General features: G+C 38.5%; 2 protein-coding genes across 4 annotated transcripts in view; both read left to right on the forward strand.

The window, feature by feature from the left end:
* The first annotated feature begins 462 nt into the window (after nt 1-462).
* stx4 (syntaxin 4) lies at nt 463-16867 on the forward strand. 2 transcript variants are annotated; one of them, XM_060939852.1, is made up of 11 exons: nt 463-722; nt 8122-8229; nt 8542-8641; nt 8808-8882; nt 12275-12345; nt 12444-12552; nt 13230-13303; nt 13862-13999; nt 14855-14965; nt 15069-15166; nt 16452-16867. In XM_060939852.1, the coding sequence occupies exons 1-10, from the start codon at nt 693-695 to the stop codon at nt 15144-15146; spliced, it is 894 nt and encodes a 297-aa protein (XP_060795835.1). In that variant the 5' UTR covers nt 463-692; the 3' UTR covers nt 15147-15166; nt 16452-16867. The 2 variants fall into 2 exon arrangements, with proteins under 2 accessions (XP_060795835.1, XP_060795834.1); XM_060939851.1 differs by having other exon boundaries at nt 466-722; nt 15069-16867.
* Nucleotides 16868-17876: 1009 nt separating this feature from the next.
* The window catches only part of calcoco2 (calcium binding and coiled-coil domain 2), a 12923-nt gene continuing 4441 nt past the window's right edge, over nt 17877-26358 (forward strand). For both annotated transcript variants that reach the window (XM_060939853.1, XM_060939854.1), the window contains exons 1-7: nt 17877-17943; nt 18365-18572; nt 23597-23699; nt 24013-24161; nt 24334-24459; nt 24541-24678; nt 24761-24876. In XM_060939853.1, coding sequence (XP_060795836.1) covers nt 18399-18572; nt 23597-23699; nt 24013-24161; nt 24334-24459; nt 24541-24678; nt 24761-24876 — 806 coding nt within the window. In that variant the 5' untranslated portion in view covers nt 17877-17943; nt 18365-18398. The remainder of the gene's footprint in view (nt 17944-18364; nt 18573-23596; nt 23700-24012; nt 24162-24333; nt 24460-24540; nt 24679-24760; nt 24877-26358) is intronic.

Raw genomic sequence — 26358 nt, forward strand, 5'->3', positions numbered from 1 at the left:
GACAGACGACAAATGCAACACACCTTTTAATGCAACATTTTTTTTCGACACAGCATTTGTAGATCACGTGACGTTTGGCAACTTTATTCCGCTTGTACAGTCGCAAATACAAATTCCATAATTCTCTCACAAACAGGCTGAGCACCAAAACAGCAGGTGGCGCCAAAGGGACTTCACCGGTCAAAGTTTAGCTAATTTCTTGTGATCCAGTAAATGGAGCTTTAGTAGGTTTGAGTTTTAAAAACATTAGGATTTTTTTAAAAGTTAAAGTTAGTTATGGGGAAGAGAACAATACATTATCTGTTTTATTAACGTTGGTAAACATAGTTTTTTTTTAAGTTAAAGTTAGTTATGGGGAAGAGAACCTGTTTTATTAACGTTGCTAAACATAGTCACGGATAATGTAATGTCTAATTTTGAGCTTTGCAGGCAGAAGTACACTGTAGTAGGCAGTACTTTTGAACAATCCTGCTCACACACACACTGCAGCAGGCTGTAGAGGATGTGCCCTCTCTGTAGGGGGGGTTGTGCTCTACATGCTGCTCCCGCAGAAGAAGCACAGAGACTCGGAACTATTTTGAATGGAAATACCCTCCTTCTTCTTTTTTTTTTGTCTCCTGCTACTGTCACACGGTTTGGTAACATAGATGCAGTAACTCGGACTGCAGTGAGCGGTTATAAACGGAACAAAAATGCGCGACCGAACCAAAGAACTGGGAAATGTAAGTGAATTAATGGACAGAGATCTCATTTCACTCACATCGAGGAATTGAACTGGTTAGCAAGCTACATGAAGCTAGTCAGTGAATGTAGCAGCTTAGCTGGGTGTGTTTGTGTAAATACTTGTAAGTAAAAAACAAACGCAATACATTACTCTTATTTCTCTAAAGTAGCTTATGTATCAAGTTAAGTACTTCTGGGTAATTAACCTGGTTTGCAGAATAATTAATTTAGTGTGACAAACAGAGGCTCAGTGTAATCACCGCAAGCTGCCTTGTTTATGTAGCCATTAGCACACAGAGAGCCGCGTGTTAGTTTACAGATGAAACGCACAGTGACTGACCTCCAAGTTTATTTCTGCTCACTTTTTAACAGGTTGTCATTCACCCAAAGAGATTTAACATCTGTCATACCTAAAACAGTGCTTTTAAAATTTAGATAATTGTAAAATTTACAATTATCGACACCTTAACGATCTTTTGGCCGTTGCAAAAGTAGAAAAGGCTTTCAGTAGGTGAATTGCGCGTGAATAATTACTCAAACTTCCACTGGGAAAAATGAGTTGATTCCGGATTACTTAGCATAACAGATCACGTGACACCGTTTCACAAATATTGACATCTTTGTCCACAGTTATCGACATCCAGATGATTGATTATAAATAAATAAATAAAAATCGGTATATGGTATTAAGTTAACAAAACATAGTTTTTATTTTGCATCAGTAGATGTTTCCACAGCGCATATTTAGTACAAAATGTATTTTATATAAATATATAGATGTCTGTGTTTATGTAAATGAAGAAGTAATTCTAATGTTTGTAAACAAATGAGTTGATAATGTTTAACCTGTGTCAGAAAATCTTTTTGTTCCACTTTCTAAAGCCCACCGCACGCCTTCCCGATTCGCTTACGATTTTGTCGGGACGATTAAATCGCTTGCGAATCGTAAATGTGTGCGGGGGCACCTCATAGCCGATTTCATCGGTTCTCGGTTCAGATCAAACTGGTCTTGATATTTTTGGACACGATCTCCTTGTACGCAACACAATCGGTAGTGTGTGCGTCGTTACTACGATCACGTCGGTTACGATCATTTTAAACAGCCAGTTGGAGTGCCAGGATTGATCACACGTGGACTGCAGACCGGAAAGCACAACTTGTGTCACTATTGCCGCTTTTCCACTACAAACGCGGCTGAGTCGGGCTGAGCCGAGTCGAGCTGAGTGAGGCTATTGGAGTTGCATTTCGACTACAACCGCGCTGAACCGTGCTGGCTGGAAGTGGGTGGACACATTGGGTGGAGTTAGCGAAAGTGGGTGGACGTCACGTGATGTCGTTAGGCGGCGCAAACAGTGACATCAGTGATCTTTTAAGCGGTAGTCTCACAACCCGAATAGTAAACAATAAACATGGAGGACATGGAGTCGTTAGTGTTGCTGGTCTTGGTGCTGTGGCTTGTTGTCACCGACAACGCTAACAGATACTGGCAAGAGCGTATAGATGAGGCGAGGCGCATAAGGCTTCAGAAATTCTCGTAATTCTTCTTCTTCCGGGTTTACGGTGTTTACAGATCCCAGCGTGCTCGTGGGGCGTGTGTGGGCATGTGAGGACACTCCTCCTCACCAATCAGTGCACAGGGGAGTGTCTGCTCACGCCCCCAGCCTCACTCGGCTCGCTTTGGCTCGCTTCAGCCCCACTCCAAAACGGTGCGAGTTTTAGGGGCTAAGCAGGGCTGAAGCGAGCCGAGTCGTGCTGGTTTTTGGTAGTCGAAACGCGAGCCGTGTCGGGCTGAAGTGAGCTGAAAAAGGGTAGTGGAAAAGGGCCATTTGGGAAGCGTCCACCTGTCTTTATGACATTAGTTCACCTGATTACAGCAAACGGGAAAAGAGGAACAAGGGTTAAGTATTATAGCATTGTCAGTGGTACAGAAATCGCTTGTCTGGAATCCCTGAACAAGTTGAATTTTAAGAACTACTGAACAAATTAGAATCAATTCTTATTATTGATTTGTCTAGTTGGGATTATTATCCCTTTTCGATTCTAATATTCAAAATTTAATACTTCTCGTATGTATGTATGTATTTTTTTATATATATATTAGTGCTGTCAAGCGATTAAAATATTTAATCGCGATTAATGTCGCGACTGTCATATGGCCCTTTTCCACTACCCTTTTTCAGCTCACTTCAGCTCGCTTCAGCCCGACACGGCTCGCGTTTCGACTACCAAAAAACAGCACGACTCAGCTCGCTTCAGCCCCGCTTAGCCCCTAAAACTCGCACCGTTTTGGAGTGGGGCTGAAGCGAGCCAAAGCGAGCTGAGTGAGGCTGGGGGCGTGAGCAGACACTCCCCTGTGCACTGATTGGTGAGGAGGAGTGTCCTCACACGCCCCGCGAGCACGCTGGGATCTGTAAACAGCGTAAACCCGGAAGAAGAATAATTACGAGAATTTTTGAAGCTTTATGCGCCTCGCCTCATCTATACGCTCTTGCCAGTATCTGTTGGCGTTGTCGGTGACAACAAGCCACAGCACCAATACCAGCAACACTAACGACTCCATGTCCTCCATGTTTATTGTTTACTATTCGGGTCGTGAGACTACCGCTTAAAAGCTCACTGATGTCACTGTTTGCGCTGCTTAACGACATCACGTTACGTCCACCCACTTTCGCTAACTGCACCCAATGTGTCCACCCACTTCCAGCCAGCATGGTTCAGCGCGGTTGTAGTCGAAATGCAACCCCAACAGCCCCGCTCAGCCCGACTCAGCACGGCACGGCTCAGCCGCGTTTGTAGTGGGAAAGCGGCAATAGTTAACTCGTGATTAATCGCAATTTAATCGCACATTTTTGTCACATGAAAAACCATTGTAATTCTCTTATCAGCATAAAAAAGTGAATGGGCTTGCTTTGTACCAATGTTTTTTTTTTTTTTTATTGCAGAGCATAACACGTCACAGCCACTGACATCCATAACTTCCATATTAGATGAGAAAACCAAGGGATGAAAAATAAAGTGCATATCACTGTGAAAATAAAAAAAAATTATTTTACTCTTCACTAGTTTCTTTTGAAGAGAAGTATTTGCCATAAAAGAGGAAAAAAACAGATAACAAAAATAAAAACATTCATCATACGTTCAAAAACGTTCATCATAGTGTGGCACTGTATTATCTAATTCTCACTGCTTATAACTCTACACCTACCCGGTGGAGATGAGCTGGGAAACTGAAGACTGAAGGAACAGTATTGAAAAGTATTTTTCCAGTCTCACCTGTGAAAGGTAATCCCACGTGATCTCGTTTGGACGGTAAACCTGTTGGTACAGTTAAACACAGCGCATGACAAGCTTCAGCAGGAACTATGGGTGACTCGCAGGGCCAAATTAGAATTTGCGTTAACGGCACTATTTTTTTTAATCGTGTTAAATTGAGATCACGTTAACGCGTTATTATCGCGTTAACTTTGACAGCACTAATATATATATATATAAAAAATTTGTATTATCACATGATATCTTGAACACGTGAACATCTATTCGGGCTGAACGTGTACAATGTCTCGCAAATGTGTGCAGAGAATTTTGAACCGATCAAATCGGGGCCCGTATACTCGTAACCAATCGCCCGACACATGAAGCCCCGATGAAATCGGGAAGGTGTGCGCTGGGCTTAAGTGTTTTCGTGGATCACATTTTGTTAATAATTTGTTGTTTTCTGTATTAATTTCTATTTTTGTAGTTTACCAATAAACGTCAACAGGCAATTGACATTGTAACCACATGAAAATCCAGGTCATTCCTCGAACCAAAACTTTTTATATTTTTACATTTAAAAGTATAAAATGTCTACTGATATTGTAATATGTGGTAGATATTTACAGGAGGGTGGCACGGTGGTGTAGTGGTTAGCGCTGTCACCTCACAGCAAGACGGTCCGGGTTCGAGCCCCGTGGCCGGCGAGGGCCTTTCTGTGCGGAGTTTGCATGTTCTCCCCGTGTCTGTGTGGGTTTCCTCCGGGTGCTCCGGTTTCTCCCACAGTCCAAAGACATGCAGGTTAGGTTAACTGGTGACTCTAAATTGACCGTAGGTGTGAATGTGAGTGTGAATGGTTGTCTGTGTCTATGTGTCAGCCCTGTGATGACCTGGCGACTTGTCCAGGGTGTACCCCGCCTTTCGCCTGTAGTCTGCTGGGATAGGCTCCAGCTTGCCTGCGACCCTGTAGAACAGGATAAAGCGGCTAGAGATAATGAGATGAGATGTTTACAGGAAACTGTAAAAAAAAAAAAAACAATAAATCTGAATATTTCAAGCATTTATTTATTTATATATGCTGGGAATTTAATTCTGGTCTAATTCTGTTTCTTGCAACAGGATTCCAAATACTGCATAAGAATTCCATTCTGTTATGAATCAGAAAAAAAATTATAAATCACAGCACTTTTTAATTTTTTTTAAAGTACTTCATCTACTTCAACAATGTTACACAGAGATCGATACACAACAGTTGTAAATGTCACTTAATTCCACAGGGTGTCGATAATGGTGGACACTGGTGAAAGTGATTTACTATTATCGACACCTCACATGACTTCTCAAATGCGCATTTAGATACAAAATGGCGACTGATAAATGAAAAAGTAAGAAACAAAGGAGGGTTCGACGAGGAGATCATGAAATATCAGTGAATTTGATAAGTAAAAACATGTCCATGATCTTTCCACCATGATTACCTGTGATGATAACGTCCAGATTTTCCTCAAATTGCTGATCGTGCTAAAAAAAAAAAATTCCATCTCACGTAACGAGCTGTCATCAGACAACAAGATCAAAGGGTGAGGGGGGTCTTCTGGTTGATTTAATTAACCAATAATAACTGTTGTAACTGAAACTGACTTTTGTAAGATTGTTTTTAATTGGTAAATCTAAAAAGGTGTCGATAATTGTAGCCACCGCTCTAGTATGGTTTTATTTGCTGAAAATTTAAAAATTGTGTTAATTTCCATGAGCACAAAATTGTTACGTTTTACTTGTTGTTCTAACGGTAAACCAGCAGTCTTGCGCTTTTAAGGCAGCCAGAGAACAGTTATTCCTTACTGTTAATGATCCCTGATATTCCTCATACTGAATCTGACTTATGTATGCATATATACATACGTGTGTGTGTGTGTGTGTGTGTATACAAACGAACCCCATTTCCGGAAAAGTTTGGATATTTTCCAAAATGCAATAAAAACAAAAATCTGTGATTTGTTAATTCACGTGAATGTTTATTTAACTGACAAAAGTACAAAGAAAATATTTTCAGTAGTTTTACTGACCAACTTAATAGTATTTTGTAAATAAATTAAGTTAGAATTTGATGCCTGCAACACATTCAGAAGGAGTTGGTACAGATGCAAAATAAGACTGAAAAGATTATAGGATATTCAAGTAACACAATTTTGGAAGATTCCACAATCGGCAGGTTAATTGGTAACATGATGGGGTATAAAAGGAGCAGCACCAAAGTCTCGGTCTTTGCCAACAAGGATGGGTCATGGCTCAGTCCTTTGTGCCAAAATTTGTGAGAGAATTGTTAGTCAATTAAAAAAGAGCATTTCTCAATGCAAGATTTTAGGTCTTTTAAAATCTACAGTACATAATATTGTGAAAAGATTCAGGGAATTGACTCTAAATTGACCGTAGGTGTGAATGTGAGTGTGAATGGTTGTCTGTGTCTATGTGTCAGCCCTGTGATGACCTGGCGACTTGTCCAGGGTGTACCCCGCCTTTCGCCCGTAGTCAGCTGGGATAGGCTCCAGCTTGCCTGCGACCCTGTAGAAGGATAAAGCGGCTAGAGATAATGAGATGAGATGAGATTCAGGGAATTCGGAGACATCTCAGTGTATAAAGGGCAAGGTCGGAAACCACTGTTGAATGTGTGTGACCTTCAAATTACCAGGCAGCGCTGCATGAGAAAATATTATGCTAATATGACAAATATAGCCACATGGGTTCAGGAGTACCGTGGAAAACCATTGTCATTTAACACAGTCTGTCACTGCAACCAGAAATGCATCCTGAAACTGTGTTACGCAAGGAGGAAGCCATTCATCAATTCTCTGATGGGCCCAAACTCATCTCAGATGGACTGAAAGACAGTGGAAACATGTGCTTAGTCAGATGAGTCCACATTTCAGTTTGTTTTTGGGAAAACTGCACGTTGAGTTCTCCATGCCAAAGGTAAACATGACCATCCAGTTTCTTATCAGAGAAAGGTGCAAAATCCAGCATCTGTGATAGTATGGATGTGCATCAGTGCCCACGGCATGGGTGAGCTGCATGTGTGTGAAGGTACCATTGACATGGAGGTGTATATTGGGATTATAGAGAGACGTATGTTGCTATCACAGCAATGGACTTCCCAAGAAGAGACATGTTTTTATTTAAGCAGGACAATGCCGGGCCTGGTAGACACCGTGTGTGTGCTTGAGATGGCCTGCTGCCAGTCCAGATTTGTCTCCTGTTGAGAACGTATGGCACATCATGAGAATCAGACAGTGGTGACTGTGGACCGTTGAGCAGTTGAAGTCTTGTATCAAGCAAGAATGGGCAAAAATTACGATTGAAAAACTGCAACAATTAGTATCCTCAGGTTCCATACAATTAAAGTGTTATCAAAAGGAAAGGTGATATAATACAATGGTAATACTGCCTCTGGACCAACCTTTTTTTGTGTGCGTGTGTTTTTTGCAGGCATCAAATTCTAACTTTTTGTTTATATTTACAAAATACAATTAAGTTGGTCTGTAAACTGATGAAAATCTTTTCTTTGTACTTTTGTCACTTAAATAAACGTTCATGTGAATTAACATTACAGATTTTTCTATCTATCTATCTATCTATCTATCTATCTATCTATCTATCTATCTATCTATCTATCTATCTATCTATCTATCTATCTATTTTGGAAAATATCCCAACTTTTCTGGAAATAGGGTTTGTGTAGTATATATTATGCGCGGGTGTGTGAGAATCTGTACATTTGGATCCCAACTGCTTATGACCAGTCAGCACCTATGAATTGCTAAACTCTCTAAAATTACATGAGGAAGAAACCTCAAGAGGAACCAGACTCGAAAGGGAACCTGTCAATATCACCCAGATGAGAATTGTTTCCATTTTGAGTGTGGTTCCTCTCGAGGTTTCTTCCTCATATTATCTCGAGGAGTTTTCCCATGGCATAGTCACCTCAGGTGTGCTCATTTGGGAAAAATTTAGAAATTCATATTTTTTACAATTTATTTAGAATGTATATATTTATGTAAAGCTTCTTTGTGATGGTGTCCATTGTTAAAAGTGCTATACAAATAAAATTTAATTGAACTGAATAAACTTTGTTTCCTGTGTCCACGCCAGCCTGCAGCTAGCTCGGAGGAAGATGAGGAAGGTACAGCACTCATGATTAAACCAGGCACAGGGACCTCCATGAAGGAGGACCGAGAGAATGAGGCTTTCTTTCGGAAGGTAAAACTGTCATTTTTCGAACAGCTCATTACAGTTTCTAAAATATATGATGACTGCTACAGTCGTGCTCTTGTACTCCTGTGTAGCTCCCGGCCGTTATTTATTTATCACAACAGAAATAACGAAATGATTCAGTTTTTTATAGGCCGTATCAAAATCAGAAAGAAGTTAGAATTGTATTTAATTTAAGGTCGTGTTACATCTAATTATCATTTATTCAGAGGTGTCAGTAGGAAAGTGCTGTTTATGTACAAGAATGTTTTCCTTCTCTTTTTGAAATCAAACTCAGCTTTTCATTTATTTTTCCTGTAGGTCCATGAGATTCGAGAGGGGCTTGAAACACTTAAGAAGAAAGTATCTGAACTGGAGAACAAACAAAAAACCGTTTTAGGTGTAGCGCTGCCAGAGGAAAGTTAGTAGCTTCATCATATATAAACAATAGCATATTTGGCTGCTTTTTGTAGTTTTCTCATTTGTTTTAAACTCTGCCTGCCACATTCAAGTACTGTACTCTGTGCCATGTTTGATTAGTTATAAAATGTGACTTTTTTTTTTTAAAAGGTTATTCTATTTTTCAGGTATGAAAAAGGAACTTCAGACTATAAGAGACGAGATCAAAGTATTAGCTACCCAAATCCAGAAGAAACTGAAGAGTAAGAACAATTAATCAAATCTGATCATTAATGCTGGTTTGCATTAGTGCGATTTTCATGATGAAATTGGTTCATTCGAATTTTCCAAGTACACTGGGGGACATCCAAATAGTTCATTGTACCAAAAAGTTCATAATACTGAAATGGACCCACTTGTCACACCAAACACTCACTCTTATGGAAAACAAGACCAACTGTGTTTTAATTTATATTTACGTTTAACTCACTTATTTCCTTTACTTTGTAAATATGTCACCCCTATGTGTCAAGTAAAGGAGGCAGATGGACGGATGTAATTGCAAAAAGAGTGTTTATTTACAAATGGGCAGGCAAACCGATCCAAAACATGCGAGGCACAAACAGAATAGCTGAGACAAGAACGAAAGGCAGAATCCAAATATCCAAAACAAAGTCAAAACTAGAGGGGCAGTAGAGAGACACAAGGAACAGTGTGTACTGTATACTTCACATCAATGGATCCCCCCCCTCCCTGACGGCACGAGCATGAGGAATCATTTTTACTCATGATTTGACCACCACAGAGTGGTGCTGCCTAACAAGTTAGGCAGCTCACTCTGAGTGATTTCTTTCTCAAACAGCAAACTTTTTATTCAAATGTTTGAACCAAGTGTTTGATTTAACAATTGAATGTCTGTATATTGATTCATCTAAAGCTAATACTTGTTTATTCTATCCACATTCACTGGATATGAGCAGTCGCGCACTGATTGGCTACTCTAATACTGGGCTATCAACTCATATACTGTGAGTAGAGAAAAACAAGATGGCGGAGTGTGTTGCTGAACCAATTGAGGACGAAATAAAAACTCTACTCAAAAACAAACCCCTAAAATATACAAAAAAAAAGCAACAAAATATGGAATAAAAGTATTTGATTGTAAGAACATATCTTTTATTTTTCAAGTGTTATAACATTTTTCACAAATTGCTACTGTCATTTCGCCGGTTTGTTTACATTCTAAGCGGAAATTATTTTGTTGGAAGTTTTGTATAAGTTTTTATTTATCAAATTTGCAAAAAATAAAAATGCTAGGTTTCTCAAAATCCAGTGAATGTGGATATAAGTTATTCCACTCAATCTCGTCATACATGGCTTATAGCCAACTCGGTGCTACGCGCCTCATTGGCCATCAGCTCATGTACGACTTAATTTCGTGGAATAACTTGCAGTGGTGCTTGAAAGTTTGTGAACCCTTTAGAATTTTCTATATTTCTGCATAAATATGACCTAAAACATCATCAGATTTTCACACAAGTCCTAAAAGTAGATAAAGAGAACCCAGTTAAACAAATGAGACAAAAATATTATACTTGGTCATTTATTTATTTAGGAAAAGGATCCAATATTACATATCTATGAGTGGCAAAAGTATGTGAACCTTTGTTTTCAGTATCTGGTGTGACCCCCTTGTGCAGCAATAACTGTAACTAAACGTTTCCAGTAACTGTTGATCAATCCTGCACAATCCTGCTTGGAGGAATTTTAGCTCATTTCTCCGTACAGAACAGCTTCAACTCTGGGATGTTGGTGGGTTTCCTCACATGAACTGCTCGCTTCAGGTCCTTCCACAACATTTCGATTGGATTAAGGTCAGGACTTTGACTTGGCCATTCCAAAACATTAACTTTATTCTTCTTTAACCATTCTTTGGTAGAACGACTTGTGTGCTTAGGGTTGTTGTCTTGCTGCATGACCCACCTTCTCTTGAGATTCAGTTCATGGACAGATGTCCTGACATTTTCCTTTAGAATTTGCTGGTATAATTCAGAATTCATTGTTCCATCAATGATGGCAAGCCGTCCTGGCTCAGGTGCAACAAAACAGTCCCAGACCATGATACTACCGCCACCATGTTTCACAGATGGGATAAGGTTCTTATGCTGGAATGCAGTGTTTTCCTTTCTCCAAACATAACGCTTCTCATTTCAACCAGAAAGTTTTATTTTGGTCTCATCCGTCCACAAAACATTTTTCCAATAGCCTTCTGGCTTGTCCACGTGATCTTTAGCAAACTGCAGACGAGCAGCAGTGTTCTTTTTGGAGAGCAGTAGCTTTCTCCTTGCAACCCTGCCATGCACACCATTGTTGTTCAGTGTTCTCCTGATGGTGGACTCATGAACATTAACATTAGCCAATGTGAGAGAGGCCTTCAGTTGCTTAGAAGTTACCCTGGGGTCCTTTGTGACCTCGCCGACTATCACACACCTTGCTCTTGGAGTGATCTTTGTTGGTCGACCACTCCTGGGGAGGGTAACAATGGTCTTCAATTTCCTCCATTTGTACACAATCTGTCTGACTGTGGATTGGTGGAGTCCAAACTCTTTAGAGATGGATTTGTAACCTTTTCCAGCCTGATGAGCATCAACAACACTTTTTCTGAGGTTCTCAGAAATCTCCTTTGTTCGTGCCATGATACACTTCCACAAACATGTGTTGTGAAGATCAGACTTTGATAGATCCCTGTTCTTTAAATAAAACAGGGTGCCCACTCACACCTGATTGTCATCCCATTGATTGAAAACACCTGACTCTAATTTCACCTTCAAATTAACTGCTAATCCTAGAGGTTCACATACTTTTGCCACTCACAGCTATGTAATATTGGATCATTTTCCTCAATAAATAAATGACCAAGTATAATATTTTTGTCTCATTTGTTTAACTGGGTTCTCTTTATCTACTTTTAGGACTTGTGAAAATCTGATGATGTTTTAGGTCATATTTATGCAGAAATATAGAAAATTCTAAAGGGTTCACAAACTTTCAAGCACCACTGTAGACACGCAGTGTAACTCATTTTAAAGGTAAGATGTTTTACTTTATTTCTGATTCTGTGCACAGTTATGCTGATTTGACATCACTCAGTAAATATGGGGAAGGAATTTGGATTTGAAAAGTTGATATCTCATTCGGAGTGTCATTTCATGCCACGAAAGACACGGTCCCCATTTACTCTTTCGTGAAAGAAAGATTCACCAAGTAGTGCAAAAATAATAATGGCACCATCTATAGCAAATAGTGCAAAGTGTTTTTTTTTTTTTAATATATATAGCCTTTCTTTAAATATTCTTTACTTAAACATTGTTTGCACTATTTGCTGTCGATGATGCTGTTACAATTTTTGCACATCTACATTTACCAACGTCCATTCTAATGAACAAAAGGCTGAAAAATTACACATTTTATTTGTAATTGCTTTATGCAAGAACAAAAAAGTGAAACCATAATTGAGAATAGTTCTTAAAGTTGAATAAATTGAGGGGTTTTCTGTGTTTGTTTTTTGCAATATTGCTCAGCCCTGCTGATCATAGAAGACAGTGTGCAAGTATAAATTCCAACTAAACAATTAAATTATCTGACTCTACTAAAGGTATTGAACCCAAGAAAACTGATGAAGATGGGAAATATGTTCCAATAAACTTACGAATGCAAAGAACACAGGTTGGTTATATTATGAATATGTTGTGCTTAAATTTTGCCACTGCAGCCTTTTTCACAGCTTTTGTTGAACTGATTTTTGATTTTCTTTTTCCTCTCAGCATGCTGTTCTGTCCCGAGACTTCCTTGAGTCAATGAGTCACTGTAACACAATTCAGGCCCAGTACAGAGATAGAAATGTGGAGAGGATACAAAGGCAACTCAAAATAAGTGAGTATCCTCTTCTTGCATCTCATTAAGAAAATGCTTGAATAATAATGGAAAGAAAACGGTGGTTTGTGTACGGGTATATTTGGGTTTTACATTGGAAGATGTTCAGATGTTTTCCACTGTCTTTGTGTCAGAGTATCAGAATCAGAAAGCTTAGCTCTTGGTACTTTGCAGTAGGACTGGAGAGACTTGGATCCTGACATGGTCCTTTAGGGATGAGGATTTTCACAGCAGTTTGTGGGCTTAGAACACTGGACCTCAGCTTGAGCTGAGGAGGTGGCTGAAGAGTTGTCCTTTGGTTGGAGAATTTGAATTTTTTTGTCCATAATAAATCTTAGGCGCAATGAGTAAAATATCAATCAGTCCATTTCCTGTCTAAATTTAGGCAAAATAAATAAATTACACATCCTAAGTTTTGGGGAAGATGTGTCAAAAATGTTGCAGCTCAGAACACTGTCTCAGACAGAAAGGGAGTTATGTTGATCCCATTACTTTAGTAAACAGTAGTTGTTGAAACGGAGGATTTACCAAATAGGAAAATATCCTAAACCAAATAATAGGCAGATTTGAGTGTTATGACATAAGTTTGGTTCCCTTTTTTGGAAAACAAAATATCGTGAATTGGTATCAGTTAAATAACGACCAGGAGTTTGATGTGCTTCCACTTTCCATTATAGCTGGCAATAATGTGACTGAAGAACAGCTGGAGTCAATGCTTGAGAGTGGACAGACAGATGTGTTCACACAAAATGTGAGTTATATTTTATTATTTCTATTTAAATTAGCTGAGCACTGTGATATTGATTTTATTTTGACCTTTAGTTTCTTACATACTAGAGTTGTTGTAAAGTTGATATTGCTTAGTGTGCATGAACTGTATTGGAATTGTAAAGGGAAACTGGTGGGGCTTCAGGAATACCAATTTAAGTGATCAATTCTTTCCAGGTCTATCATATTACATGTTTCATGTCACATGTTTCTATTCAAGTACCTCTTTCTTGCTTTCTGAGGAGTCAGAGTGGATTTGGTAAGATAATTTGTGTAGTGAAAGACACTTCTGCTTTTGAAGCATCTCATATTCTAGAACTTAATTCATTAGTTACAGTAGATGCAGTTGTTCTTTTCATATGCAACCATGACGTTTAGTGAATGTAGTTTTGTTGTTTTTCTGTTGTGTCGCATGTCAAAAAGCATGATCCATAATGTCTAGCATCCTCCCCCTGCAAAATGGACATGATACTTGATCATGTAGTGAAGGAACTGGCCATATGCCTTTGTGCTTAAATATGTGTTCTGACTTTTTATACAGATCTTAATAGATGCCCAAGCCACCAAGCAGGCACTAAATGAGATTGAGTCACGGCATGATGAGATTCTTAAACTGGAGAAAAGCATCAAAGACCTTCATGACATGTTTCAGTATCTTGCCATGGAAGTGGAGGCACAGGTGAGTTTAAGGAAGAGGAAAATGAGGGGGGAAAAAATGTATAGCTTCAGGTGATTGACCGGTCCAAGCACCAAGAGTGCAGTAATGCCTGTTTGATGAGCCATTATTGAACATACACGTGAACTTTGATGTGCAGTGGAATTGTGCCACGCTTTCCCTTTAAGCTTCATAACATTAATTTATCACGTTGCAATGGCAATACCGTTGGAAATACCAACATTTTATTCTCAGACTAGCGTCAGGGAAATCATTACAGTATATCCTGACTAAATTTGGCTTAAATCTGTTGAACGCTCTGGGCGAAGTATGAAAAGATGGTTTATATAAGCCTTACTTTGTTGCCAGTTAGTGGTGCTATGACAGTGCATCACTTCTGGCATGTGCATATGGTTATGTCCCATACATGTGAAGTTTGAATCACATAGCATTGTCTATCAAAGAACGAGGTCACACTTCCTATTTGTACTATATGGCCTGTCAGTTCATCGCCTTGTCATGGCAACAACATTTGAGATATTGAAAATTCCTTTGCAATTTAGTATCACTGACTAATATCTTGACTTTATGCTGAATAAATTTGATTTTGAATCAGCTTGAATCCATGAGGAAGAATATTTAAAGGTTTGGTACTTCTGAAAATGTCCAAATTGGCTGACTTCCTGTTGGCAGTGTTAATGGGTGTGATAGTAAAATATGTCTGTCTCTTTAAGAGACCTATATGCCTTCCAAGTTGCATGCTGGTGAAACTGGATGCTCCTGAATAAGAAAAATGTCAAAGGGGACATTGTTGATCCCCCAGTCCAGATAAGTGTTTGGTGTATTACTATTCTGTTAATAAAATGTTTTTTCTCTCAGGGGGAAATGGTTAATCGTATAGAAGACAACATAATTAACTCTTCTAACTATGTAGAGAAGGCTGTTGATAACACAACAGCAGCGCTTGTCTCTCAAAAGAAGGCCACAAAGGTTTGTAATCTAAACCAACATTGATGTCTAAGTGCATTTTAAAATGATCTCAAATTCTAAAATCATTTTGGTGATTTGATTCTGTTTTTGTTCTTTTCTTCAGAAAAAACTCTGGATTGCAGTGTGCATTGCAATTTTAATTTTGATACTAGCCATTGTCCTGGCTGTTGTTTTTAGCTGAGTCCAGTACAATTAAAGCAGGTTTGTACATTTCACTAGATGGAGCAGGCTATCATTAAACGACACTTTAATTTGCGTTCTCTCAAAAAATGTATACAATAGCTCACATATCTCCTAATTCCGTCTTTACTGACATCTCAGCTTGATTGGCTTATATGGAAAATGATTTCATCTGCTGCATTTCATGGAGCATTTTTGTTTTCAGCATTTAAAAATCTTATAGATTAACTTTTTTTCTTGGTCCCACACCTTTCTTTGCAATGTTGTGAAATGAATCATCGAAATGAGGTGATCCTTTCTGTATTTATACAGCGGCTCAAAAAAAAAATTGAAAATCCTTGATTTCTGCAGTCATTTTTACAGTTTGAGCAGAGATTGGTGAATCCAACTCTGGATCCAAATTCCAGAATTTAGTAGAAAGCCTTCTTTGAAGAGTAAAGCATGTTATAGCAGCAAAATGGGAACAACTCCATATTAATGCAATGGGTTTGGAATGAGATGTTCATATTACGGGTGTGATGGTCAAGTGTCCATGTACTTTTGGCCTTATTGTGTACATACAGGTGACAGTTTAAAGTGTCTTAATAAAATTTTGATCCACCACAAGCCAAAGGAATGAAAGAGCACTGTTTCAAAACATTCCTGTAGATGATGATGGTGGTGGAGAGCACTGTTTAGCACATCAGTCTAAAATTTTCCTTTGTATTAGTCAGACTTGAGCAGCTTTGATTTGAAAAGTCTGATGTGTTACTTGTACAATTAATTATGAAATAATATTAAATAAAAAAATTAACAACAGTATTTATTTTCCCCCTCTTCCCTCAGTGTACTCTTTCTGCTGGTGGTCTCTGCTTTGCATTTTAACCAAATTATGTTGCTAACACAAACCCTTTATCACTAACCTCCTGATATAAACACAGTCTCTTCAGTTCTTCCAAGTTAATGATTAATGGCCTTTTCACCCAGAGATGAACATTGATTTTGAAGCTGTGCTGCAATACGATGCATAAGAATCACATAAACAGTTTCTTTTTCAATGTCATTTTGAAATAACACTGACCTAAAAATTAACTGTTCTCAGGAAACCCCGAATGATAACAGATTTTTAATATATAAAGCATACAAAAGAACCTCAAAAACACTGTGTAAGATATTTGAGCTTTGTTATTATCTTTCTGTTGAGAATATTATTTGTTGGTATTGTGTACATTTTTGATGCTATGTCAAGAGAAGAAAATTCTCAAGCTCATGTTATAACTGTATATACACAAACCTAATCTTTTACATCTTGGCTTTTATTTTGCAGTATCTGCTCCTGAATTATTGTTGTTTCATGTCATAAAATTTCTTCTCTTTACCTAATCACAACTCTGCGTGTAGTTCTATAGCGTGAGCTGCACCTTACACAGGAAGGTAGACAGTAGTAACGGTTCATTAATAGAGTAAGTGATACACTAAGAAATGTGTCGCTAGTTATTTATTTGGACCTTGTCTCAAATAGAATGTGTCAGTCTGCTTATGAAGCATCTGATATGTACAGTCAGTAACTTTCTAGTGCCTTTGCCTTGGTGCTTTAGCGTAATTAACTTCTATCTGTATGAATTTAGTAGCAGGTAATATCAGACAGGGCTGCAGTATTTTGGTGAATGATGTGTCATTTTGTACTGAACTACCTGTAATTTTAATACAGAATTGTTTTAAAATAAAATTTATCTTGTACTAGATTGTTCTCGTTGTGTTTAATGAACACAAGTTCAAGTTTAATGAACACAAGTTCAAGTTGAAACCGCCCAAGTTGGGCGGTTTCGAGTGCATTTTGGTGGGTTTTGAACATATATTTTGGGCTGGAAAACATCAGCAGTATCTGGCAACACTGATTAGGTCTGAGGTGAAGATGGCGATGCTAATAGCTAAGAAAAACATTAGCCTCTCTTTCTTTGATGATTTCAACAAGTGCGTGGCTAGAATGTTCCCAGACTCTTCCATCGCAAAGAAATTTTCCATGGGGAAAACGAAAGCCTCCCAAATAATCAAAGGTAAGCTACACATGTTTACATTAAGTATGTCCTGGCTAAGACCTCATAAATAGCCTAGTGTAAACTAATTGGTGTATTAACTGTTTTATCCACTCATTGTCTATTTTATTTTCTATCTGAAACTTACCCATTTTAAATCACTCTTGGTTTAATATTTTATATTACTATTTATTACTCCTATCTATCTATCTATCTATCTATCTATCTATCTATCTATCTATCTATCTATCTATCTAGTGTTCCGAGGCCATGATTATGGTAAAACCATAATAAATTGCAATGGAATTGAATTTATTGACTGGTTATATAATGACCTTTCTTATTTTAACATAAGATACGTATTTTAGCCCTTAATTTGGGAAATAACTGGTACCACTGAAGGCAAATAAAAATAAATGTATAGTTTATTCACAAATGCACTCTATAAACCATAAGCATATTGAGTTTGGGTCTTGGCTATCACCAACATGCACCAGAGTACAGGAAATCACAAATACTAGATAGAAAATTGCCCCCCATTCAACTACACACCCACTTTTGGTGAAGGGCATGACTTTCCGAAATTTTCCCTTATTTTGAGTTAAAAATCTGGGAAATATCCCTTTTTTTCAAGCCTCAAAGTTGACAGGTATGGTGTGTGTGTGTGAGAGAGAGAGATAATAGTACTCTATTTCCCATAATGCATAGCTGCCTCTGGGGGGACACACACACAGAGTAATCCGGAAACCCGGAAGCCCAGAGCTGCGTCACCTCAGGGATCAGGTAACATGGTTTATTTCTGGAAGTTTACTTTTCTGATTTTGTCAACAAAAGACTTTTTAAAAGGAAAAAAGAAATTACTCACCACTAATCGTGGTGCTACTCTCTTTAGAGATGTGACTTATTTTAACTGATTATGGGCCAAAGTCGTGTTTATATACTCAAAGTTTCAACAAAATCCTGTTAGTTATTTAAACTGGCCCACTTTAAGATGATGATGAGTTATTAGTGAAGTCTTCAGTGCCGCTGTGTATAAACTCAGACTTCATTTTTACTATTTTCTGTGGCGTCAGAAGTGAAAGTGAAATCTTGTTGAGGCTGTATATACTTTCGTTTTCGGCTTAAAGGATTTTTTTTTTTTTTTAATAATAAAAATCGCAGTTCATGTCCGTGTTGAACAGGTGTGCTGTTTTGCTGTGCACAGGTCCGACAGGTTTGTGTTTGTTCCTGAGCTGAAAATGAGCGCGAGCGCGGTGGAGGACGCGGTGGGAGTGGCCGAGTCCTCCATGTATTCTCAGGTGGTGTTTATTGATGTGCCTCCTTCTTATCCACTCCAAACGGATGTGACCTGCTTTTACAAGCTGACAGGAGGCCTGATACAACGCTCAAGCGACTGGATAGCCATATATAAGGTGGACGCAGTTTTGTCGTTTCTGAATGCTTTCTTGATCGAAAGATATGCTTATCTTTTTCTACAGCCCAAACTTTCACTACTTTCCGGAAGAGGTGGAGAAAAAAAAAAACAACCACCACCACCCCAGAACAGCTACAGTGGTGCTTGAAAGTTTGTGAACCCGTTAGAATTTTCTATATTTCTGCATAAATGACCTAAAACAACAGACTTTTCACCCAAGTCCTAAAAGTAGATAAAGAGAAAATGAGAAAAATATTATACTCGGTCATTTATTTATCGAGGAAAATGGTCCAATATTACATATCTATGAGTGGCAAAAAGTATGTGAACCTTTGCTTTCAGTATCTGGTGTGACCCCCTTGTGCAGCAATAACTGCAACTAAACGTTTCCGGTAACTGTTGATCAGTCCTGCACACCGGCTTGGAGGAATTTTAGCCCATTCCTCCGTACAGAACAGCTTCAACTCTGGGATGTTGGTGGGTTTCCTCACATGAACTGCTCGCTTCAGGTCCTTCCACAACATTTCGATTGGATTAAGGTCAGGACTTTGACTTGGCCATTCCAAAACATTAACTTTATTCTTCTTTAACCATTCTTTGGTAGAACGACTTGTGTGCTTAGGGTCGTTGTCTTGCTGCATGACCCACCTTCTCTTGAGATTCAGTTCATGGACAGATGTCCTGACATTTTCCTTTAGAATTCGCTGGTATAATTCGGAATTCATTGTTCCATCAATGATGGCAAGCCATCCTGGCCCAGATGCAGCTAAACAGGTCCAAACCATGATACTACCACCACCATGTTTCACAGATGGGATGAAGTTCTTATGCTGGAATGCAGCATTTTCCTTTCTCCAAACATAACGCTTCTCATTTAAACCAAAAAGTAATATTTTGGTTTCATCCGTCCACAAAATATTTTTCCAATAGCCTTCTGGCTTCTCCACGTGATCTTTAGTAAACTGCAGATGAGCACCTAGTTCTTTTTGGAGAGCAGTGACTTTCTCCTTACAACCCTGCCATGCACACCATTGTTGTTCAGTGTTCTCCTGATGGTGGACTCATGAACATTAACATTAGCCAATGTGAGAGAGGCCTTCAGTTGCTTAGAAGTTACCCTGGGGTCCTTTGTGACCTCACCGACTATTAAACGCCTTGCTCTTGGAGTGATCTTTGTTGGTTGACCACTCCTGGGGAGGGTAACCATGGTCTTGAATTTCCTTCATTTGTACACAATCTGTCTGACTGTTGATTGGTGGAGTCCAAACTCTTTAGGTTTTGTAACCTTTTCCAGCCTGATGAGCATCAACAACACTTTTTCTGAGGTCCTCAGAAATCTCCTTTGTTCGTGCCATGATAGACTTCCACAAACATGTGTTGTGAAGATCAGACTTTGATAGATCCCTGTTCTTTAAATAAAACAGGGTGCCCACTCACACCTGATTGTCATCCCATTGATTGAAAACACCTGACTCTAATTTCACCTTCAAATGAACTGCTAATCCTAGAGGTTCACATACTTTTGCCACTCACAGATATGTAATACTAGATCATTTTCCTCAGTAAATAAATGACCAAGTATAATATTTTTGTCTCATTTGTTTAACTGGGTTCTCTTTATCTACTTTTAGGACTTGTGTGAAAATCTGGTGTTGTTTTCGGTCATATTTATGCAGAAATGTAGAAAATTCTAAAGGGTTCACAAACTTTCAAGCACCACTGTATACTTAAGCAGAGGTGGACAAAGTACCCAACTTCATTACTTAAGTCAAAGTACAGATCCCACTGGTCAAAAGTTACTGCGATACAAATGAAAGTTGTACAATCAAATTTTCACTTAAGTACTGAAGTACTTGCTTTTAAAAATACTTAAGTATTAAAAGTACATTTTCTGTCAACACATCGTTGTATTATTGCCACAACGCTTACAAAACCCAACACTGTTACCAAAGACAGAAATGTGAATTCACAAAATGAATGCATGCTGTGCCATCATGGTGGTTTAACGTTAAGCTAGCTAGTCAGTGAAACTCCACCTGACATGCTAGCAAACTCTTTTCAAACTCGAAATCATATTGGGTAGCTAACACTACGAGAAAAGAAAGATTTCTACATTGTTTATTTGGCAAGATTACACTAAAACATATTTCTGTAAGGACTTCAGATAAGTTGACGTTATTCATGTTCGCGTAACTCCGTTTTTACATGCTAACTAAGAGTGTCCAAGTTAACTAGCTATGTGTTAACGTTAGTCGTGGACAAGGCGATGGCAACTTGGTGGCCAAATCCATAGAAAGTCATTTGACTAGCCAGACTGCATAGCTATTGCAATGTTATCGCTAGCTCTGAAAGCACAGACAACTTTGTTGCAAGCTTTCTCTTGGAATAAAACATTGACACCTCAATATGCTCCCGCAGGTTGGATGGACAGTTTTTGTAGGCCGTGATGTGGTTCGTTTTAGGTAAACAAAGCAAATATTTTAAAACAAAATGAATCTTTAATCCTTTCAGAAAACTGAAACATGGGTTCATGGGCCATGGGTGTGTGCATTCCCCAGAAGAACCGCCTCCTTCCATTCTGCCATCAACTGATCGTGTTAAATAATGCTGCTGAGAAGTAATTGAACTTGATTTTATACAGTCTATGGCCCTAGTGATTACTGAAAGACTGTCTCAGTGTCACCTGCAAAAAATCTATCACATTTTAGAAAAAAAAAACTGTATATAATATCCATGTTCAAAGCTGCTTCATAGTAACGAGGACCTTGATAGAAATGTAGTGGAGTAAAAAGTACAATATTTAACTTCACTACATTTGAAAGGCAAAGTCATAAGTTTCCAAAGAAAATAATACTCAAGTAAAGTACAGATACTCAAAAAGTGTACTTAAGTACAATACTCAAGTAAATGTACTTCATTCATGGGCGTCACCACCATTGAATGTGAAGGGGACGTGTCCCCTTCACATTTCATAATTCTTTGTTTGGACCCCACACACACACACATTTAACATAAAATATTAGTTCACCCAGCGCCGTTTCTATTGCTTTGTGAAAGAATCCATTCCACTTGATTGAGAAGAGAATATACGTACCACTGAAAATCCACTCTGGGTTTTCCGGGCGTTACCTACAGCAACTCACCGCACACAAGTGAAGTGAATCTCAGTGCAAGTAGAGAAATTTTGGTGCAAGATGCAGGCTGCTCGAAAGTGGAGGAGGCAACGTCAGCCCCATTGCCACCTCACAATGTCTAGCTTTTGCTAAAACCTTATTCTTTTTGTTATATGCCCTCAAAATTAACCCTAGGCCACGTTAAATTAATGTTCAACGAAACAATGAAATAAGCTTAGCCTAATGGGGTATTCCATTATGCTGAATGTTATTCCAGGTGGATTATGAAGGAAAGGAGGATAAAAGTTATGAAGTGGTAGACATTGTGGTGGCACCAATGTAAGGAGTTATATCTATAAATCTATTTGTTATGCTAATCTGTAAATGTTACTGTAGTACCACCATTGCATGTAGGTTGACAAAACTGCACTTGTTCATTGTGTGAAGTTCTCTTTTATGTGTCATTGCTTGACACAGTGTAATTTTGTGTTATGAAGACTGCATGATGGCATATCATTTTTGTTATGAGTATCACTAAATCAGAAAAAAGTAAAATGCACCCACTAAAGTCACTGTTGGTGGTGAACAAAATTGCGCCTGTTCATTGTGTGAAGTTATTTTTTGTGTGTCACCATTGCTTGACACAGTGCGATTTTGTGTTATGAAGTTTGCATGATGCCATGTCATGCCTGTTCATTGTGTGAAATTATGAATATTCTTATTTTTAAACATGCAGTTGAGTGTCACTATTGCTTGGCACAGTAGCATGTTGTGTTACATCGAAAACTAAATAAAAAAGGAAACACAAAATAAAAAGTAAAATGCACCCATAAAGTCATTGTTGGTGATAAATTGTGTCACATTCATCTCATTATCTTAGGCGTAGCAGTGGGTTTAAAAACAGGCTGATGAATACATGGACTAGTTGAATGAGGACTTATTGTTGAGTCTCTAAAATAGTCATTGAATTAAGTGACTTTTGTAGGTAAAATTAGGTGTTTAACAACCTGTTAAAAATACACCAGAATGCAGGAAATGGCATCTAATTAATTAAACATTTTCTGGGGGAGGACCCAGAAATGTGTCCTTCCCCACATTAAAAATGCTTCTAACGGGCTTCTAAACCTCTGAAGTTTTTTTTTTTTCCCCCATTATTCATTTTTTTTCAATAAAGGGATCCTTATGTAGATTTATTCTAAAGCTTATTTTAAGTAATAATTTTAATGTGTCCCCCCACATTAAAAATGCTTCTGATGCCCCTGACTTCATTACTGTCCACCTCTGTACTTAAGTGGAGGTATAGTCATTTAATGACACACAATGTCATTAAAATAGGCTTTTACATATAATATATTCGACTTAGATGGAGGTAATACTTTCGAGGGAGGTAAAGGAGACACATCAATTGATAAGTCTTTGTTTCCAGCAATATGGAAACCAGTGTGCTCATCCTCAAGTTCCACATATCTTGTGGCTTATCCATCTTGAGACACACGGATAGCGATTACATTTGTGTAGCATGAGAAGGACACTCCAGATGATGAATTGGTGTGATGAACTTGAGTGAATGCTATAAACTGAAATATAAATACAGTAAAACGGTAGGTCCTTTTGATGGCTAGATAGTATAGTCACTGGCTAGATAAGAGAAGAGGAGACCTTTGAGATTTTTAACGAGTATTTTTAAGGTCTAAATAAAAATATAATGAGTAGAAAGTGTTTTTTTTTAAATATAGATGAGTAAGTGTACAGGTATTCTATTTCAGTAAGACTCATGTGAAGTACAAATACCCTAAAATAATACTTGCGTATAGTAACAAGGTACCATTACTCAATTATTTTCCACTCCTGCCAGTGTTGATGGACAACATACTGGCTAATATCGATATTGTCTTCACACTCTGTCTAGGTTGGCTGGGATAAAGCAAGCAAATATCATTGTTATGAATGGGTAAAGCCTTGTTTGGACTATAAAGGACTTGATCCTCCTCAACAGCAAATTGCCTTCAAGGGTAAGTAGGCAGAAGTTTGATGCTGAGATTTATCTGTGATGAACATTAGTAAAGGCAGTTAAACTTTGACCTTTACACATGTTCATGTACACAAACTCGGGCTTTGTGATGTTTTTGGTATCTCAACAGCAGCTTAGTAACCTGAGATCAGCTATGGAATTAGCATTTAGTGTTTTGGAGTCAGTGGCAGGGTGTGGCACAATAAAATAGTTACATGATTATGTAAACATTTGAAATCTTTAGATCCAATCAGTTATTCTTAAAGCGCTCACAACTGAGGTAATTTTTTGTTGATTATTGTATTTTGCTTTAGAATGCTACCTCCCTAAAGATGATGGTGAGTTTTATCAGTTCTGCTATGTGGATGGCATTGGTCAAGTGCGAGGAGCGAGCACACCATTCTGCTTCCAAAATCCAGCAGAAACAAGCTTGGACTGCAGCCTTTTAGTGATCTCAACACAGGTTCATAAACTACACCTAATTTTTACATGTCTCTATTGTTACTGAAATGTATCATTGCACATTTTTGCTGGTCCTACTGCTGCCTTTTTTCAAATGAAATTCACATTCTTATTGTGGTGTGAAAGTAAAGCACTTGGCAGTCATTAAGAATAGTATGTGATTGTGGGTACAGGAGCAAGTGGAGCAGATGGAGAAGGAAAAAGAGGCCTTACTAACTGAGATGAAACAATTAAAAGAAAATCATGACATCATAAAAAATGAGCTGAATGAAAGACTGCAAGAGATCTGCCATCTCAGGGTTGGTTCTACACTCTCTGTTCGTACCAGTGTATGTTGCAGCTGAACCCAAATCTGTCACTAAAAGTTTCATATCTTCTAGAGGACCAATGAGAAACTGAAGTCTAATAGTACAAGTGAAGCCTTTCCACTAAAAGAGCAGCCTGAAAGTCCAGCGCAGGATATCTTGGAGCAGCCTTTTCTCTCTGAGACTATGACAGAAACCAAACCAGAAAAAGAGGTGCCAGCAAATACACTTAGTCATGAGCAATATTGATTTTTAATGAAGACATCTTTCAAGATCATGCCATCTTCTTCAACAGTCACTGACCCTTCTGCATGAGAAGTATGAGAAAGCAGTCCAGAAGATTCACTTTTTGAAGCATGAGAAAGTCCAGCTTGAACAACAGACCAAGGAGAATGATGCAGAGATTTCAGAGTGAGTCTTTACCATGGCATCACAAGCCACACAGAACCACGTAAAGACTATAAACACTTAAATACAACCCCGATTCCAAAAAAAGTTGGGACAGAGTACAAATTGTAAATAAAAACGGAATGCAGTGATGTGGAAGTTTCAAAATTCCATATTTTATTCAGAATAGAACATAGATGACATATCAAATGTTTAAACTGAAAAAATGTATCATTTAAAGAGAAAAATTAGGTGATTTTTAAATTTCATGACAACACCACATCTCAAAGTTGGGACAAGGCCATGTTTACCACTGTGAGACATCCCCTTTTCTCTTTATAACAGTCTGTAAACATCTGGGGACTGAGGAGACAAGTTGCTCAAGTTTAGGGATAGGAATGTTAACCCATTCTTGTCTAATGTAGGATTCTAGTTGCTCAACTGTCTTAGGTCTTTTTTGTTGTATCTTCCGTTTTATGATGCGCCAAATGTTTTCTATGGGTGAAAGATCTGGACTGCAGGCTGGCCAGTTCAGTACCTGGACCCTTCTTCTACGCAGCCATGATGTTGTAATTGATGCAGTATGTGGTTTGGCATTGTCATGTTGGAAAATGCAAGGTCTTCCCTGAAAGAGACGTCGTCTGGATGGGAGCATATGTTGCTCTAGAACCTGGATATACCTTTCAGCATTGATGGTGTCTTTCCAGATGTGTAAGCTGCCCATGTCACACGCACTAATGCAACCCCATACCATCAGAGATGCAGGCTTCTAACTGAGCGCTGATAACAACTTGGGTCGTCCTGCTCCTCTTTAGTCCGAATGACACGGCATCCCTGATTTCCATAAAGAACTTCAAATTTTGATTCGTCTGACCACAGAACAGTTTTCCACTTTGCCACAGTCCATTTTAAATGAGCCTTGGCCCAGAGAAGACGTCTGCGCTTCTGGATCATGTTTAGATACAGCTTCTTCTTTGAACTATAGAATTTTAGCTGGCAACGGCGGATGGCACGGTGAATTGTGTTCACAGATAATGTTCTCTGGAAATATTCCTGAGCCCATTTTGTGATTTCCAATACAGAAGCATGCCTGTATGTGATGCAGTGCCGTCTAAGGGCCCGAAGATCACGGGCACCCAGTATGGTTTTCCGGCCTTGACCCTTACGCACAGAGATTCTTCCAGATTCTCTGAATCTTTTGATGATATTATGCACTGTAGATGATGATATGTTCAAACTCTTTGCAATTTTACACTGTCGAACTCCTTTCTGATATTGCTCCACTATTTGTCGGCGCAGAATTAGGGGGATTGGTGATCCTCTTCCCATCTTTACTTCTGAGAGCCACTGCCACTCCAAGATGCTCTTTTTATACCCAGTCATGTTAATGACCTATTGCCAATTGACCTAATGAGTTGCAATTTGGTCCTCCAGCTGTTCCTTTTTTGTACCTTTAACTTTTCCAGCCTCTTATTGCCCCTGTCCCAACTTTTTTGAGATGTGTTG

Source organism: Neoarius graeffei, chromosome 14 (genome assembly GCF_027579695.1).
Source record: "Neoarius graeffei isolate fNeoGra1 chromosome 14, fNeoGra1.pri, whole genome shotgun sequence".
NCBI lineage: Eukaryota > Metazoa > Chordata > Actinopteri > Siluriformes > Ariidae > Neoarius > Neoarius graeffei.